We start from the raw sequence: 19,879 nt of genomic DNA, 5'->3' as shown, positions 1-19,879 counted from the left end.
TGTTATGATTTTCATTCTGTAGCATTCATGTGAATGCATAGAATAGTTAAAATGACGATGTTCCTCTTATTCAAAGTTTGTATGAAATTATAGTCTAGTTCCCTTATAGATGAACATTCACATGACATCACATTTATGTCAATTAAAAATGAATCAATTATACCTATTATCTTATTAATAGCAAGATGAAAATATAGTAATCTATGTTAAATTAATGATAACTCTCCATCCTAAAACAAATAAGTCACTAGTCTAAAGAGCTATTTTTGTTTTCAAAAGGGTCAACAGAGCATAGTTCAAACATACATGTATGTACATATTGCATTCACAAACACGTACCTGCAAAAAAAAAAAAAACAAACACGTACCTGCACTCACAGGCATGTGTGGTGCACAGATATATCACCTCTTTTTTTGCGTGTGGAAGGCTCTCCTTTGTCCACATTCCAAGACCTGCAGGAGTCCAGTGTTGGACCTAAGACCTGAAGTTGACATACCTTTCTGCTCTAGTAGGTAGAGGTGGCAAACTTCCTCCTCTGAAGACTTGGCCGCAGCACTAACTTGTTGATTGTGTTTCTTGGCAAAACAGTTGTGATATTATTATTAAAAAATATATGTAAAAGTATATATTATACATATGTAAGCTTGAAAATGTCTGCAGTATATGATATTTCAGAAAGTGAGACTATTTTTTATCTCCCAGGGGAAAGGGTGGTGGCCTTTGCTGCTGTAGAAGGAATTTTCTTCTCGGGATCTTTTGCTGCTATATTCTGGCTAAAGAAAAGAGGACTTATGCCTGGACTTACTTTTTCCAATGAACTCATCAGCAGAGATGAAGTAAGGAATGAAGTATTCTTCTACTTATATTTGTAATCATAGCTGCTGTTCATTTATTTTTCCTTCTGCTGAAAATACTTATGGTGACACAAATATCCTGTTAATTAAAATAAAACAGGAAGTCATTTCTTCCTTGGATTTTAAGAATCTGTGTTTTCTTCCTACCTCTCTTACTGTTCCTCCTCAATCTCTGCCCATCCTTATGTACCAATGTACTCCTGGGTTCCCACTTTGGTCGCTCTCCTTCCCTATACATGACCTCCTGGCTGATCTTATTTATTCCCATGGAATCAGCTGCCACCTAGATGCTCATAACAATTAAAACTTTATCTGTAGCCTGGTTATTCTTTCCTGAGCTCCAAACCCATAAATTCAAGTGCATGATAGACGTTTTCTCCTGGAAGGCTCCACAGATATCTCAAACCTAGTATCAAGCTCATCATCTTTCTCCTGAAATGTGTTCTTCCTGTTTTCTGTCTCATTGAGTGCCTCTACCTTCTACCCAGTCATACGAATTTGAAATTTGGGAGTCATTTTAGATTGCTTCTTTTTTTTTTTTTTTTGCTATATCCAGTCAGTCACTAACTCTTGTCTCCCTCTGTCTGCAGCACTCTTTCCATCTTTTCTACCATTTTTGTTTTCATCTGTTGATTACCTTCTCACAAGTTGCCACTTAAAACTTTCCTACCCCAATTAGGTAAAACTGACCACTCTTTGCTCTATGTATTCCTTTGAAACCTGAACTTGTCCCTACCTTAGAGTCCATAACATGTATTGCACTTCTTTTTTTTTAACATCTTTATTGGAGTATAATTGCTTTACAATGGTGTGTTAGTTTCTGCTTTATAACAAAGTGAATCAGTTATACATATACATATGTTCCCATATCCCTTCCCTCTTGTGTCTCCCTCCCTCCCATCCTCCCTATCCCACCCCTCTAGGTGGTCACAAACCACCTAGCTGATCTCCCTGTGCTATGTGGCTGCTTCCCACTAGCTATCTATTTTACGTTTGGTAGTGTATATATGTCCATGCCACTCTCTCACTTTGTCACAGCTTACCCTTCCCCCTCCCCATATCCTCAAGTCCATTTTCTGGTAGGTCTGTGTCTTTATTCCCATCTTACCCCTAGATTCTTCATGACATTTTTTTTTCTTAGATTCCATATATATGTGTTAGCATACAGTATTTGTTTTCTCCTTCTGACTTACTTTACTCTGTATGACAGACTGTGGGTCTATCCACCTCACTACAAATAACTCAATTTCGTTTCTTTTTATGGCTGAGTAATATTCCATTGTATATATGTGCCACATCTTCTTTATCCATTCATCTGTTGATGGACACTTAGGTTGCTTCCATGTCCTGGCTATTGTAAATAGAGCTGCAATGAACATTTTGGTACATGACTCTTTTTGAATTATGGTTTTCTCAGGGTATATGCCCAGTAGTGGGATTGCTGGGTTATATGGTAATTCTAGTTTTGGTTTTTTAAGGAACTTCCATACTGTTCTCCACAGTGGCTGTATCAATTTACATTCCCACCAACAGTGCAAGAGTGTTCTCTTTTCTCCACACCCTCTCCAGCATTTATTGTTTCTAGATTTTTTGATGATGGCCATTCTGACCGGTGTGCGATGATATCTCATTGTACTTTTGATTTGCATTTCTCTAATGATTAATGATGTTGAGCATTCTTTCATGTGTTTGTTGGCAATCTGTGTATCTTCTTTGGAGAAATGTCTATTTAGGTCTTCTGCCCATTTTTGGATTGGGTTGTTTGATTTTTTGTTATTGAGCTGCATGAGCTGATTGTAAATTTTGGAGATTAATCCTTTGTCAGTTGCTTCATTTACAAATATTTTCTCCCATCCTGAGGGTTGTCTTTTCATCTTGTTTATGGTTTCCTTTGCTGTGCAAAAGCTTTAAGTTTCATTAGGTCCCATTTGTTTATTTTTGTTTTTATTTCCATTTCTCTAGGAGGTGGGTCAAAAAGGATCTTGCTGTGATTTATGTCATAGAGTGTTCTGCCTATGTTTTCCTCTAAGAGTTTGATAGTGTCTGGCCTTACATTTAGGTCTTTAATCCATTTTGAGTTTATTTTTGTGTGTGGTGTTAGGGAGTTTTCTAATTTCATACTTTTACATGTAGCTGTCCAGTTTTCCCAGCACCACTTATTGACAAGGCTGTCTTTTCTCCACTGTATATTCTTGCCTCCTTTATCAAAGATAAGGTGACCATATGTGCGTGGGTTTATCTCTGGGCTTTCTATCCAGTTCCATTGATCTATCTTTCTGTTTTTGTGCCAGTACCGTACCGTCTTGATTACTGTAGCTTTGTAGTATAGTCTGAAGTCTGGGAGCCTGATTCCTCCAGCTCTGTTTTTCTTTCTCAAGATTGCTTTGGCTATTCGGGATCTTTTGTGTTTCCATACAAATTGTGAAATTTTTTGTTCTAGTTCTGTGAAAAATGCCAGTGGTAGTTTGATAGGGATTGCATTGAATCTGTAGATTGCTTTGCGTAGTAGAGTCATTTTCAGAATGTTGATTCTTCCAATCCAAGAACATGGTATATCTCTCCATCTATTTGTATCATCTTTAATTTCTTTCATCAGTGTCTTATAATTTTCTGCATACAGGTCTTTTGTCTCCTTACGTAGGTTTATTCCTAGATATTTTATTCTTTTTGTTGCAATGGTAAATGGGAGTGTTTTCTTAATTTCACTTTCAGATTTTTCATCATTAGTGTATAAGAATGCCAGAGACTTCTGTGCATTAATTTTGTATCCTGCTACTTTATCAAATTCATTGATTAGCTCTAGTAGTTTTCTATTGCACTCTTGTCTCTCTCCTCTACTGGACTCAAGTTCCTTGAGTGCAGAAACCTTGTCATTTATCTTTGTGTTCTCAGTGTTAGACCATTATAGCCATTTGGGTCACATTGATTGACTAATCCTGGCTCCTCAGCTTATTTCTAAAGTGACCTTGTCAAGTTACTTAACTTCTCTGAGCCTCAGTTTCTTCAGTTATACACCTTAACAGGCTTTTGTTAAAATGCAATGAAACAATATGTAAAAGTACTTTTTGGGAATCCCCTCATAGTCCAGTGGTTAGGACTCTGTGCTTTCACTGCTAAGGGGGAGCAGGTTCAATCCCTGGTTGGGGAACTAAGATCCTGCAAACCGCATGGCATGGCCAAAAGAAAAAAAAATGCTTTGTATAATTACTTTGTGTTGTTTTGTGTCTTTAAATTTCTAATAATTTTTATTATTAATGTTATATATGATTATTATAGAGAATTAAGAGAATAAAATCATTCAGTCTCAACATGCAGAGATAGCCACCTTCCATATTTTGTATTTCCTTCTGGACAATTTCCTACATTTAAACCTATGTAAATATATACAAACATATTTTTATAATTTGAGATATTCTGAGTTTTTCATATTTTTTTGAGCTAAGATCATCTTTTTTCACTAAGCAGAATATTATGAACATTATTCTATGACATTAAGCATTTTTCGGAAACAGTTTTGTTAGATTATATATTACATATCCTAATGAGTACATGTATCATTTATTTGACTATAATTAGAAATTTAGGTCGTTTCCTGGTTTTTTGTTTGTTTGTTTTGCTATAATGCAAAATGACTATCTTTGTATATAAGCTTTGTCTCAATTTCATACTATTTTCCTAAGGTAGATTCCCTAGAAATAAAACTACTAGAGTATAAGGCATGAACATTTTAAAGGCCATCATACTCACTTGCAGATTTCTTTCAGAAATCAGATAACAATTTGTAGCCCCACCTAACAATGTATGAACATGTCTTTTCTTACTATACCCTTACCAGATTTACTTGTTAAATATTGGATAAATTTGATAGGAGTAGTTAGTATCTCATTATTAGTTTTAGTTGCATTTATCTGATTACTGCTTAGATTGAACATTGTTTTCATAGTGATACTAGTCATTTGTCTTTTTTTCTGTAGTTACCTGTTCTGGTCTTTTGCTTTTATTACCGTCGGTATATATTCCCAATGCACAGTAACTGATTGGGCTCTTTCAATAAGTATTTGTTTATTGAGTTTGTTATATTTATCACATGAATATAATATAAAATATGAATTTTGTTATATTTACTGCAAATATTTTCCCAGTTTGTCGTTTGCTTTTTAATTTTGTTTGTTCTTTTTTTTGGGGGGGGGTGAAGTAGAAGAGGATAGCTTTATTTCTTTGCTAGGCAAAGGGGGACACAGTGGGCTCCTGACCTCGAAGAAAACTACATTTCTCTGTTCGAATCTGCCCTTTGGAACTCAGGGAAGGTCATGGAGGCTGGAGTCTTGCCTACAAGAAATGGGGGACAAAAGGGCCTCCAAGCCTGGGAGCCCCACAGGGCCTCACTCAGTTTCACTCCACCCTTTTCTTTGATATTCCTCAATCTTGAGGACAGATATTGGACAAGAAAGGGAACAATCATTTTGGATAGAGATGTTAATCATAAACGGAGGAACCCTGTTTTAGGAAGACTTGGTTTTAATCCTTACTTCGGTTTTTATCTTTCCCCAAATCTTTCAGGGAAGTGGGTGATGACTGTTCTGACACTTCCTGCTCAGATGGGGCATAGTCCTGCCTAATTTGGGGCCAATAGATACCAAATTAAACATATTTGAGTTCCACATCCTGGATCCGAGTCTTATATGATTAAGATCTCAATTCCTTGGTCCGGTTAGAGGTAAGAGTGACGACTGGAACTTTAGAAGACAGAATGGATCTCATTCCCTTAGGAATTCAGGATAGGTCTGAAGGCCAGTTTGGAACTGGTACTTAGGAGAGACTTGTTGTAGCCAGTTGTTTCCACACTATCCCTTGTATGGTGAAAACCCATCAAGGCAATCCTGAAGACCTGGAAATAGGAAGCTGACCACATATCTAGCAGTTAGAATTATCAAAAAGAATCAGCATATGAATCTATAGGTAGAAGGTATGAGAAGGGCTAAGAAAACAGAATTTTCATTCCACTTGTCGGAACAAATACTTAAGTTTTCCGAAGGGTGAGATGTCCACTTCTTGGGAGTCTGCTCGCTGGCTGTAGGCAGGCTTGGCTGGTCAGTCTCTGGTAATCTTACTCTGGTGTGATGTACCCATGGCTTTACTCCATCCCATTTTAGAGAGACGTGAGTAGTAAGAAGAATGTTATAGGATCCCTTCCTAGGATCCCTTCTGTTTCTCTTTAAGCTGCTGCTTAGGTCCTTGCTCTTTCCATACTTTCAGCAGCACCTTGTCTCCTGCTTTGAGGGGATGCAAGAGAGCTTCCAGGTGAGTGGGAGACCTGTGGAACATAAACTCATCCATGCATACAGTTAACAATTGACCAGTCTGTTGTACGTACTGTTTAATTTTTTTCTTCCTGTGTTAGAGATGTTTCTCTTTTTTACTGTTACTACTTTTTCCCTTCTGGCTGGAAAGGCTTCTACTCAACCTTGATCCAGGTGTAATCCTCTTAAATCTTTAGCCAAAATCTCATTGAAGAGGGTGGGGGAATTTTTAAATCCTTGTGGCATCCTTGAGTTTGACATAGCTCAGAAAATTCCAAGTTTACAACAATACAGGAATGAATGTGTCTGAAATCACATCCGCAATGGTCATGTAGTTTTATCATAATTACTCCATTTTGACTCTCAAATGCATTCCCCATGTCAATGTTAAAGCAGATGTACAATGCACGTCTGAAAGGCCACAAAACAGGCCGCTTTTTACCGCTTTTTAAAGTTAAACCATGTATAGACCAGAGTGACTTCCTCATACCTCAATATGTGCAGATTTTTTTCTTTCATTTCCCCTTTTGATTGCAAGTCTTTCAGTAGAAGACATTGATGATCAAAATATCTGTCCCTTGGTGCCAGGGTGATTCAGCTGTTTGCCCCAGGTGTAGATCATGTCCCTTGGTGCTAGGCCTCCTTTGTATTTACCTAGTCAATCCACATTGGGGGAAAACTGATCAAGTATAGTGAACAAGCACAGAGGTATGTTAATGAGGACATGCTTTATAGGCTATACATTTTATCATTTATACCCAATTGTCACACAAGCATTGTACATGTGCTTTCAGCAATAGACCTAAAACAAGCAGTGGTACATGATGAGTAATTACACTCTGATACCTTCACTGGGTAGTTTTCCTTTCCTCCTAAACATCAGGGCAAAAGTGTGACTAACACAATAACTTTCATAAATTCAAACTTCAATTAACAGAACTAGAATTTCATATCTATTGAAACATAATCCTTTTCTCTAAAATTATCCCCATTTTCATAACCCAAGAGTCTCCAATTTCTGGAGGGACCAGGCAGAGATAAAAGAATATTTCAGTTTTTCCTACAGAGGTGTAATTTACCCAATTGTTCTAAGTCATAAGTAGCTTGAGGGGAAGGGCTTCCCTATGTCTGGGAAAACCATAAACATTATTTACCAGCCCACTCGGTAACTAATCCTTTTGCTAACTTTTTATGAAGCCATCAGATTCTCCATTAAGATTTTAAAATTTCTTAACCAGCTCAGCTGTATGATGTGAAATTTATCAGAGACCTGTATTTGTCAAAAGGGGTCCTTCACATAAGTCTTCTTGAAGATGAAGTACCTTTGCAAAAGCATCAGAGTACAGCAGCAGAAAGACTTAAAAGGGCTCAGTTAAGCATCTGACTGCAATGTAATTGGTAAAGAAACTTGGTTACAATAACCAGGATTACATTTAACTTGACTGATTACATTTAATTTAACATAAATATTTCTCTCTGAGATGCCTCAGGGGCCCTCTGAAGAATCTCAAAGTTAGCTGGAGATCAAAAGAACCTTTAGAAACTGCCAAACAATACTTAACTCATTTTATACAAAGTGAAAAGATTTCAAGGGCAAATAGGAATCTGGTCTTGCCCTGGCCCACTCCCAACAAAATCCATTTACCCAAATAGATTTAACCCAATCTTTGAAAATCCTGATCATGCACAACTTTAAAAACATGTGCTTTCTTATGGAGAATTATTCCTAAAGAGTTTACCCAAAAGCTCTTATCTCACTTGCATTACTTAACATTGATGACTCTAAAGACATGTCTATATTAATCAAACCAACAAGCTTAAGCCACCTTCAATAGCAGATATTAATTCAGTACTGAATATTTCCCAGATCATGTGGTCCTAAAATTTATCTTGGCCATTTTTCTAGACATTTTGATTTAATTTGTAAGTGTTTACTTTTAAGTCAATTAGATAGAGCTCATTTACAAGTTAACTTTTATGTAAAGACTGAACCAGAGATCTGAATTTTTTTGCTTGAGTTTAAAAAGGCCTTCTTTCCCTGCCTTTTTCTTCAGTCTCAGGAACTAGAGATGGTCTAGATAAAATAAGTGTTCTGGCGGGCCCAGGCACAGGGGGAGAGAAATAACAATTCCTTTTCATGGGGGAATAGCTGAAGATCTTCCAATTTTGTAAAAATACCCTGGGTGGGGTATTATAAGATGGAACAGAGCTCTGATCACCCATAACAAGGCTAGTCCAGAAGGGAAAATCCCAACCAACATTCTGCCACAGGCAAAACCAGACACAATAGGACGGATTCCCTGGTGTTGTCACACGTGAGCCCTGTTAGTGAGCCCTGTTATTCAAAGACGTCTCAACCGGTCAATGTACTGACATGCATACTTACAACAAACATGGTCCCACGAACAAAACATGTACAACTCTTTTCTCAGTCTTCCTTATTTTCCTTTCCCTTCAGAAACAACCAGCTCTAGGCAAAATGACTTTCCTTTCTCTTTGTACCATCAGCTTGTTACCTAGCTGCTCACTTTTATTATGTAACTGCGTGAATGCTTGAACATATGGAATTTCTCCTGTCTTTCTATTCCTATGACAAAACAGCTCTAGCTGGAGAATAGTATAATAATTTAGGCTACCATTCAAAGACCATCTTTCCTCATTTGGGCTTCCCTGGTGGCGCAGTGGTTGGGAGTCCGCCCGCGGATGCAGGGGACACGGGTTCGTGCCCTGGTCCAGGATGATCCCACATGCCGCGGAGCGTCTGGGCCTGTGAGCCAGGGCCGCTGAGCCTGTGCGTCCGGAGCTTAAGCTCCGCAATGGGAGAGGCCACAACAGTGAAAGGCCCGCATACCGCAAAAAACAACAACAACAACAACGAAAAAAAACAAAGACCATCTTTCCTCATTTTCAAGAATGTACGTTGGCCAAACAGAATTACAATAGAATTTCATTTTTTTCCTAGTTATAGGTTTAGAACTATAGGTCGATGAGTCTGCCAAGATTTTTCCCAGGGGGCTATCAGATGGAGAAAGAGGAGGAGAAGGAGGGGAAGGGGAAGAGGAAGAAGGAGAAGGAGAAAGAAAGAAAACGGAGAAGAAGGAGAGGAGGAAGAAGGAGGAGAAGGAAAAGAAGAAGATGGAGAAGAAAAAGAAGGAGCACTTCCTATATTTGATTGATAGAACACTCACGAGTGGACTGAAAACAAAACAGAACCCTCGCCAGCAGACGGAAGCCTTATGCCAGAAAAAAAACAGACAGCACAAAGCTCAGAGTGGTTGCTTCCAAGTCCTACTTATCCCATGACCTTAGTCTAAGCTGCACCTTACAGATGGGATTTCTGAAACAGAAAATCCCCAGATGGGAACCAAACGTTCCCCAGATGGAACCAAAAGTTCTTCAGAGGGACAAAATTGAAGGAGCCTGGGAGTGCACTCCCAGGGAGTTACCCAGATTCTGGCAGAGGTGTTGCGACATCAGATGCTATCTTTTCTGCTTCCCCAAAACAATTCCTAGGAGTAGGACGTCTAGGGCAGTCCAGGCAGGAGGAAGAGAGAAAGAGAGGAAGAGAGGAAGAGAGGAATGTCCTCAAGGCAAAAAGGGCCTTGGCAGTTGCTAGGGCGGTCCCTCTTCCTCTGTCTATTCCCACCTCAGAGTTCCAGCTGCCAGGATGGCAGACAGGGTTATGACTGGGGGCTCGGCCTCCAGGCAAGCGTCCCAGGTGATCTGGCTTCTAGGGACACCCCCCCCCCGGACCGTCCCCGAGGCAGTCCCTTGGTGATCACCAAAATTATTACCGAAAGCTTGGCCTCTCTGTATACCCGTGCCAAATCGAATCTCAGGGGACAGAGTTTTGGGTGAAGTAGAAGAGGATAGCTCTATTACTTTGCCAGGCAAAAGGGGACACAGTGGGCTCCTGCCCTCAAAAATTGTGTGTCCCCTGTTTGTTCTTTTAATGTACAAAACCCTGAAATTCGTGGGATCTACTTTCAGAGATGAGTTAAATAGTCACACATACTTTGGTTTTGGCTTTTGAACATTTAACTCTTTAATGCCATTGAAATTTCTTTAGTACACGTATGGAATGTAATATAAATAAAGCATAGGATAAGTTAGAATGTAACTTAATTTTATTTCACACACTCTTCGGAAGTTTTTCCAAATTCTCTTTAAGTAATCCTTCCTTCTCCATTGACTTGTGATGTCTTCTTTATTATATATTAAGACTTCAAGTATACTAAAATCTGTTTCAGGGCTTTTTCTTTTTCATTAACCTATATGTCAATATCATGCCATAATAAACTATTTTAATTATTGTAGTTTTTTATGTTTTGATAATTAGTAGGCTAAATCTCATAACTTTTATTTTTAAAGTGTTCTTAAAAGATTCTGCCCATTTAGTCTTCCAGATTAATTTTTTAACTTAAAAACAACCCCACTAGGATTTTGATTAGAGTCGCTTTAAACCTCAAAATTAATTTTATTCCCTTATTGATTTAACAATTACAAGTGCCTGCCTTTGACTTACTCATCTCTGTAATAGGTAGCTAGCTGTCGGTTCTAATCAACACTACGTTGTCACCTTTCAGCAGTTCATTTGAAATTCAGCCTTTGGTAATTTGAAATATCCTCTTGAGTCAAATGGAGGGGGTATGTTTCACTAGTAAATTTTCTAAGATTAGCTATTTAAAGAGGTTTTTTCCTAATGGTTTCTTCTGGGAATGACAATTTAACTAGGTAAATAATCCTTGGAAAACAACCCTTGATTTGAGTCTTATCTTTCAATTGTCTGGGTTTTTGTTGTTTCATTTAGAAAAAGCTAAGCAGCTCTGATTTGTAATCCTCTAAAGTGTGTAGTCCTTCCACCTTCTCCTCCCTTGTTGGCTTACAGATTCATTTCTTTTTCTTTGTAGTTTAGAAATGTTAATTGACTCTGCCTTGTTGTCAGTCTCTAACTGTTAATTTTGTGTAGAACTCCATCATCTTTCTATGTCTCTGACCTTTCTCTTTTTGTTTTTTTTTGAAATTTTCGTCTGTTGTTTTCAGCTTTATACCATCTGTTCTGTGTTTTGAAATCCCGATTATTGTAGGTTGAATCTCCTTGCTCTGTTCTCCAATTATTTAATTTCTATATCATTTCATATATTTGCATAACTATTCTGTTCTCCAATTATTTAATTTCTATATCACTTCATATATTTGCATAACTATTCTGTTCTCAAAGTATTTCACAATTTTGCTTTCTTTTGTCATTGAGTTATCTGCAATGTCATTTCTGCTTTATACAGCTTCAGATGGTATCCTTAATTCTTCAGTTTCCATTTTCATTACACTGAATTTATTTCTATCTTGAGCCAGTCTTGTTTAATATAACTTGTGTTTTTGAAATCTGTGAGTTTCACCTGTTCTTTAAATACTTAATTGTTTTTCAATCATTTCTTAATTTTTTAAAAAACACTAAAAATGAGCGAATTTGCATTTTGATTCTTCTTTGTTTTCCTTTCCAAAATGCTTTTGGTTGCAGATTTGTTGTTAATTAATTCTTCTTTCATGTTAATGAACTGAGATTTGCTGGCATTGAAAATTTTTCATTATAGGTTATTATAATTGGCATTTTAATATGGCTTGAAGAAAAGAAGTTCCTGACCCTGTTAGTCCTTCTTCTGTCTTCCAGAAGTTCAGTGTTGCATTCCTAACTACTTTATATAATGCCTGATGCATCACTGTGTGAAAATAGCTGATTAAACGTCCTTTGACAGTGATATTTTTCTTCTATTTTAGGGGCTTCACTGTGACTTTGCTTGCCTGATGTTTCAATACTTAGTAAATAAGCCTTCAGAAGAAAGGGTTAGGGAGATCATTGTTAATGCTGTTGAAATTGAGCAGGTAAGCAGGAAAGCTTACATAATTAGCACATCTCTCTTTGATGTTTGTACCATTATTTCATTAGGCTGACATATGAAATTGCCATTTTGTAGGTCAAAATAGGTATCAGCAATATTATATGGTCAACCTGGCAGTACCAATAGATGATGTATTGCAGTTATTATGTCAACTTATAATTTGGTGTATAAGTCAGTCTTTATTATATATTAAGATCTTATGTATACTATAATTTGTTTCAGGACTATTTTTTTGTCTCATTGATCTGTCAAATTTCATGCCATAACAAACTATTTTAATTATCTTAGCTCTCTAGGTTTTTAGCTGCTAGAGGGCAGTGATGGTTTCTTGTTTTGTATTCTTAAACTAGCAGGGTATCTAGCTTGAAGCATGCATCGAATGTTCACAGAATGAATAAATAAATGAAGTAGTGAATAGTAAAGTATGATTTAGGGCATGTAAAGATCTCTAACTAGAAAGACCTGGATGCTTCACTTAGAGTACTTTTATCATTTTAAAGAACTAGTTGAAAAGTAAAATAAGTTTTTAAACTTCTTTTTAATAGTGCATACTTTAACAGCCATAGTTTTCATATTGAGAAGAGAGAAAAGGCATAAATCTTGAATCACTTTTAGAACTAAATCCAAATGGTTAATATGGTTTTTTTTCTTTATTAAAACTTTACCACTGTGTTTCAATATAATTGGCGTTCAGTTTATCTCCCAATTCCCAGATCCATTTCTATTTCTTTCTCATTTTCTCTATTAATTGAGCTTTCTCTCTTTCCCAGTTCCCTTTCATAGTCATGTTCCCCACAACAATCATCTTAGGTGAATCTTTTTCTGGGTATTTCAGAACAAAGTATCTCCTTTTTTTCTATTGAGAAAGCATATAAATTCAGGTCCTGTAAGTGCTACTTTAAAAAATACCGGTAGTGTAATAGTTTCAATTTACTTTGGCTATATGAGAATGTGAAATAATAATGTGAATAGTAACACCCCAAACATTTTTAAGCAAATGAGCGTTGTTTGCCATGTTGAAAGAATTTATCCTAGTGTACTTTCCTAGAACAAGATCAGTGACTTAGAAGATTAATAAAATTAGAACCCTCTTTTTATTTGGAAAACACATACAATTTATTGTTCTTTCTTTCTACTTTATTCTGTTTTTCTTTATATCTCAGGAGTTTTTAACAGAAGCCTTGCCAGTTGGCCTCATCGGAATGAATTGTGTTTTGATGAAACAGTATATTGAATTTGTAGCTGACAGATTGCTTTCAGAACTTGGATTCTCAAAGGTAAGGTGTTTAAAACGTATCACTGCTAGCTAAAATGTTATAGTGAGGTAAGGCCTCTAAAATACGTACTATATTTCACTGAAAGCTTTTGTAACATACTAGTCTATTTTTTTTAATTGTCCACAACAGCCTTGTTTTACATCAACAAATTGATTTTACAAAATCCTTAAATGAAACTTAAATGAAATTCATAACAGAAGTACATGCTGATAAATCTTAGAACTAATAAGCTCAATAAATTACATTGTAATACATAATTGTAGGTATCTGTTTAACAGGACTATCTTTAATTGGATTCAATATGCAAATATATGTTTACCCTCAGATAAATCCCCATGTGTCTATGTTATAATTTGTGGGTTAATGCTTTTAAATAGGAAATCATTATTAGGAAGACATTAACTGTCATAATTTGACTCTTTGAACTCAGTTGTCTTTAAGTTATTTCTGTCATTTTGTTTATCAGAGATAATGTACCTGAATTTTCATGTGTGCTTTTCATATGACTTAAGAGGTGGAGGCTGCAGCCAGACTACCTGGGTTTGAATCCTGATTCCACCACTTTCTAGCAATGTGACCTTAGGCAAGTTGCTTAACAACTGTCTCAGTTTCCTTATCTGTAAAGTGAAGATAATACTAATCCTTACTACAAATTATTGTTGATGAGTTGGTATACTTAAAGCACTTAAAATAGTGTCAGACATATAGTAAGTGAACACTAAATGGTCATGTTGTATTCATCATAAGTGGAACATTCACAGAAATTTACTATGTACTATAATATGTTAATTAGAAATTATAGGTTTTGATTTCTCAGCATGGAAATGGAAGTTTAAATTAATGAGAAGAATTATGAAATCTATGATGCTGAGGTAATTATTACCTTTCTTGGTAATACATTTATTTTCTGGTAACTACAAAAATACTGTGATGAAAAAGTCAGATGGGGCAAAGATTTTTTTGTAATTATAAACTGTAAAATATCACTATTTATATATTTTAGTTGCAAGATCCTCTCTTTTTACTGATCATTAGTGAGAGAAATAAAGTTTATAATTACATTAATATGATCTCTGAAATTTATAAACTATGTATTAAAAGAAATTGTTTTTTTTTCCTAAGTTATACAATATGTTTGTTATAGGAAAGTTAATTTGTTTACTTAAACCTTAAAGTGAACTCACTATCCTTTAACCCACCACCATATCCTCACACCCACACATCCACATTCTCCTGCTTATTGGAAAACTACACACCCCTGAGTCTAGTTTTTCCTTTGGGAACTTGCTAACTCTAGATATACAAAACATGCCTCCTAAGAAGAAAATCTGGATGTAGTATAAAACATTATTTTTCCACAGGCCTTCAAAATATCTCAATAAATTTCAAAAAGCAGATTATACTGACCTCTTAGATTTAATGCAATAAAATTAGAAATTAACAATAAAAGACTACCAAAAAGTTCCATCTTCTTAGAAGTTGAGACTATATTCTTTAAAATGAGAGTAAAAATGAAAATATAAACTAATAGAAAATATAAACTAAATGGCATTCAGATTACTATATATCACAACTTGTAGAATGCAGCCAAACAGATCCTCAGAGGAAAATTTGTAGCCTTGAATGTCTATTAAGAAAGCAAGACAATTTAAAATACATGAACTAAACTTTGAACTCAAAGAACTACGAAAAGAATTATTCTTATAATGCTAGTTTTTGGTAAAATAAGAGATTATTTAAATTAGCAAGTGGTTGTCATTTATACAGAATTCTAAATAGAAGCCACATTAATGTTGTTTTCAACTTTTCTTTTAGTTTTGGATTAGTCAATAAATATTTGAGTACTTCTATGTGTCAAAACCAAGCTACTTAATTTAGGTTGGTCTTAGTTACTTTGTCCATGACATGAATGACTTGGATCAGATTTTTTGGAAGATACCCAGTTTTAAAATCCAGTGAATCTATGACTTGTTCTGTGCTCTTTCCACTGTATCCTGCTGTGAGTGATAACTCACCTTTTCACTGCCTCTTAGCAGTATTTCTGACAGGCAATTTCACAGAGTTCCACAGCTCAACCACACCCAGCATATGTACTTTTTTTGGAAAAAAAATACATATAGCTTTTTTAAGATATAAATCACAGAACATGCAGTTCACCTATTAATAAATGTACAATTCAATGGTTTTAGTATATTTGCAGAGTTGTGCAGCTATCACAACACTTTGAGAATATTTTTATCACCACACAAAGAGACTCTATACCCATTAGCAATCAGTCATTTCCTTTTCTTTCCTCCATCCCCACCATAGCCCTAGGCATTATTAATTTTTTGTCTCTTTAGATCTGCCTGTTCTATAAATCCCATTTCATATAAATGGAATCATACAATATATGATACATACCATATACTGGTATATGGTGTATACAAAGCCAGTATAATGTTTTCAGATTTCATTCATGTTAACATGTATCAGTGCTTTATTCCTTATTATGGCCAAATAATATTCCATTGTATGATTATACCAAATTTTATTTATCCATTTATCGGTCGATGGAGATTTGGATGGTTTGCTTTTTTGGCTATTATGAATAATGCTGCTATGAGCATTCATGTATAAGTTTTTGTGTGAACATATGTCTTCATTTACCTTGGATATATAACTAGAAGTGAAATTGCTGGGTCATATAGTAACTCTGTTTTTAATCATTAGAGGAACTACCATACTCTTTTCCAAAGCCACTGCATCATTTTACATTAACACCAGCAGTATATGAGGGTTCCAGTTTCTCCACATCCTCACTAACACTTATTATCTTTTTTTCCTTCCAGTTTTATTGAGATATAATTGACATACAGCACTGTATAAGTTCAAGGTGTACAGCATAATGATTTGACTTACATACATCATGAAATGATGACCACAATAAGTTGTCTTTTTTATTACAGCCATCCTAGTAGGTGTGAAATGGTATCTCATTGTAGTCTTGGTTTGCATTTCCCTAATGGATAATGATTTTGAGCATCTTTTCATGTGCTTATTGGCCCTTGTATATCTTTTTTTAGAGAAACGTTTGTCCATTCAGATCCTTTGCCCATTTTTAATTGGGTTATTTGAATATATTCTTATCTGTGGTATTCCTAATTCCTGCTGGAATATTCCTAATTTTTAAAAATCCTCTTTTATTGTTTTTCATGGATCATGGAAATATCTCCATTTCCATCAAGCTTTATCTCCAGGCCTGCCTCTTGAATTCAGAAGCAGTAAAAAAGTTTTGTCAACTTATGTGCCACTTTTTGTTTGGGGTTACTATGGACAGCATTTATTCTGTCTTCCCCAATCATGGTCCCTTAACATCAATTTGATGATTATATGTTCTCTTATGAACTAAGAAACATATTTATGTCCACAGTACATTGTTGGTAATTTAATATTTTGTAGTATCATGTAGATGTGACTATCTAATGGTAATACCTGTGAAAAATGCCTATAATACCTATGGTGTTTTAGATTTCTCAAGCTGTGAAGACATTTTAGTCATTTTAGTTTGGCATTAAATCTTTCATTTCCATTTTAAAATAGTCTTTTTTTTTTCTTTCTGCTTCTTTGAATACCAGAGATGCTTGTATAGTTTCTTTAAGAGGTTAATAGGTGATCTTAGTCATCTTAAAATGTATCAGCCTTGAGTGCTTCCAGGACCCTAGGGAATAGTGTAATCTTAAGGTGACTAGACAGGTGTTGGGAGACCTGAGTTATCTATTGTTCTTCTTGTGGGATATAATTTGGCTTCTTCAGAATGTCTAACAATATTTCTTTTCTTTTCAGGTTTTTCAAGCAGAAAATCCCTTTGATTTTATGGAAAACATTTCTTTAGAGGGGAAAACAAATTTCTTTGAGAAACGAGTTTCAGAGTATCAACGTTTTGCAGTCATGGCGGAAACTACAGATAATGTCTTCACCTTAGATGCAGATTTTTAAAACCCTCCCCATACATATCTAAACTTATCATTGGTAAATAGCAGTCTATTTTTCTCTGCTTAAAAAAAAAAAAAAACCTAAAACATCTTCTTTAGGGCACAGGAGTTTGCTCAAAAGGAAATCCAAATATCAATCAAGTTGCATTTATAGAAATATGCTTTAATCTTCCTGTTTAACAGTCAGAGTATGACCTCTAAATGCTTTTGTTCATCACTAAAATAAAAGATGGCATTATATTTGTTAAGAGCATGGCGTGGGGGGTCAGATAAGAGTTTGAGATTCTGTCCTACTTTGTGTGACCCTTGGTAAATCAGTTAATCTCTCTAAACCTCAGTGTACTTATCTTTAAAAGGAATGTAATAGTAGGTCCTAAATTCATAAAGTGTATATGAGGATTAAGATGCAAAATCAGTTCTTAGCCAATACTGCTGTTGCAGCCTCCTCCTCCTTCCATCTCCCCCTCCTATTATTATTATTGTTGTTGTTAGTAATAGTATTAATTACAGTGATGTGATAAAATACTCCCATCTCCTCAAAGTAATTGTGATTCTAGGTCCTAAGATCTAGAATTAGATCTTTGTATTTTTAAGGTTTTAGGAAGAACATAAAGATTTCCTTAAAAAGATTATAATTTTCATTAACATGAGAATAACTTCTTTGAATTTCTCAGTGTGTAGTTAAGGAAATTTAGTTCTAAGTTGCTTCGGGCAGGATACTTATGGAGTGGAATCTAGGAGGTTATCATGATAGTTGACCTTGTAAGCAAAATGATTCTGCTCCTTCAGAAATTAAAAGGGTAATTTTAGCCAGACATAGCCCTGGAATGTTTAAAACCAGGGTGAATTAGCTAGAATAGCATTTCCCAAAGAGTATTGTAAAAGCTGTTAGCCCCTCTAGATACTTTGTGGGGTGGTGGGGAGAGATTCTGTGGTCAAATGAGTTTGGGAAATATTGTACACTCCATTCCTCTTTAGAATGTATAGTCAGTACATCAAAGACTGACAAATTCTGCAGTACATAAACTGATTTGCCCCTGCATATTGCAAACCTACTTAACAAAGATCTGTTTTTCACCTGTTAACATCTCACCTAACTATTGTTCTTCAGAACATAGGTTGGAAAAAGCTGGCCTAGATGACCGTTCTATACATGGAGGAAGGGCCTGTGGACCAAGCAAGGGAGAACCTGGTAGGGATTATTGAACCATTTCAACTTTGTGCCAAGCTGAGGAATGTACCTGTGATTGACCTCAGCTATATTTCTTATACTCCCACAACTCTTATATGCTGTTATGAGACTTAATTCTTTTATGGAACGATGCCTGCTGCATGATAGCAGATGGTTAGGGAGACTGAGGAAAGGCCAGCATCTGAGAAGTCTGCTCCCTCTATCGTAGGGAACTGTCAAGAGGTAGCCTGAACCCAAGCAAGCAGTGGGGTTCCCCACTCACAGCAAATCATTTTATACAATTCTGGTTAATAAGGTTTAGAAATTTTCTCTTTGCATGAATTTTTGCTCCATTCATTCCACAACTATCTAATGGATTAAAACTGGGAGTTTTCAAGTGGATGCAAAAGGAACAGGCCATAACTTTATCTGTTAGAGAGGATATCAGAAACTTGAGCTATTTTGGCCTATAATAATACCATTTATCTGTTCAAGGCTTCATAGTTTGCCGAGTGTTTTTGCATCACCTCATTTGATCTCACAACAGCCTTATGAGCTTGACAAAGCAGGTAGTATTGAAATTTTTTTTTTTTTTTTTTTTTTGCGGTATGTGGGCCTCTCACTGTTGTGGCCCTCCTGTTGCAGAGCACAGGCTCCGGACGTGCAGGCTTAGCGGCCATGGCTCACGGGCCCAGCCGCTCCACGGCATGTGGGATCTTCCCGGACCAGGGCACGAACCCGCGTCCCCTGCATCGGCAGGCGGACTCTCAACCACTGCGCCACCAGGGGAGCCCAGGATTGAAATTTATAGATGGAGAGAATGAGGCTCAGCAAAGTTCAATGACTTGGCCAAGATCTGCTCATACTCACTGTCCCTACAATATATTTTTTTTTCTTAGAAGTTGTCTTATTTCTGATATTTAGTCCTTTGCCATCCATCTTCACTTCGTTTTCCCTATTTTTCCATTAAACTGTCACATACTTTAATTAAGGTACCATATACATTCATTAAAGTATCATAGTATCATAAACATTTTAACTATATTCAGGAAATATGTTCAAAGACATTCATCTACTGCCATACAAAAACTTACATTTAAAATTGATAACATATCGGTAGTGACATCAGAATGCAAGAAAAAAAGTTTTATATTGCATATTCCCTTTGTTTTGAATCCAAATCTTTCTCAGAGGTGATTACAGGTGCCTTAACATGAAGCTTATTTATCGTAGCAATAAACCTAACTGTATTGAGATGACATTTTAATACTGAAATACTGGATTTTTAATACACTGGTTTATTATATTCAGTATTCTATCCCCTTTTCCTGGCTTCCAGGTTTCATATTTATTTATTATGTTTAGTGTTTTGGTTCTTAGTTCTTAGGGAATCAAGAAGTGT

The 19,879-nt window shown here is 35.9% G+C and overlaps 1 protein-coding gene across 2 annotated transcripts in view; it reads left to right on the top strand.

Annotated features, from left to right (window-relative positions):
* The window catches only part of RRM2B (ribonucleotide reductase regulatory TP53 inducible subunit M2B), a 35,614-nt gene extending 16,527 nt beyond the window's left edge, over positions 1 to 19,087 (top strand). The window contains exons 6-10 of one of the 2 annotated variants that reach the window (XM_060127463.1): positions 704 to 837; positions 11,934 to 12,038; positions 13,219 to 13,332; positions 17,158 to 17,343; positions 18,418 to 19,087. In XM_060127463.1, coding sequence (XP_059983446.1) covers positions 704 to 837; positions 11,934 to 12,038; positions 13,219 to 13,332; positions 17,158 to 17,310 — 506 coding nt within the window. In that variant the 3' untranslated portion in view covers positions 17,311 to 17,343; positions 18,418 to 19,087. Of the gene's footprint in view, positions 1 to 703; positions 838 to 11,933; positions 12,039 to 13,218; positions 13,333 to 17,157 lie in introns of both variants that reach the window. The other variant, XM_060127462.1, reaches the window with a different exon arrangement.
* Positions 19,088 to 19,879: the final 792 nt, after the last annotated feature.

This window comes from Lagenorhynchus albirostris, chromosome 17, assembly GCF_949774975.1.
Source record: "Lagenorhynchus albirostris chromosome 17, mLagAlb1.1, whole genome shotgun sequence".
Taxonomy (NCBI): domain Eukaryota; kingdom Metazoa; phylum Chordata; class Mammalia; order Artiodactyla; family Delphinidae; genus Lagenorhynchus; species Lagenorhynchus albirostris.
The sequence above is the reverse complement of the archived record's forward strand: the minus strand, read 5'-3'. Positions and strand labels throughout refer to the sequence as shown.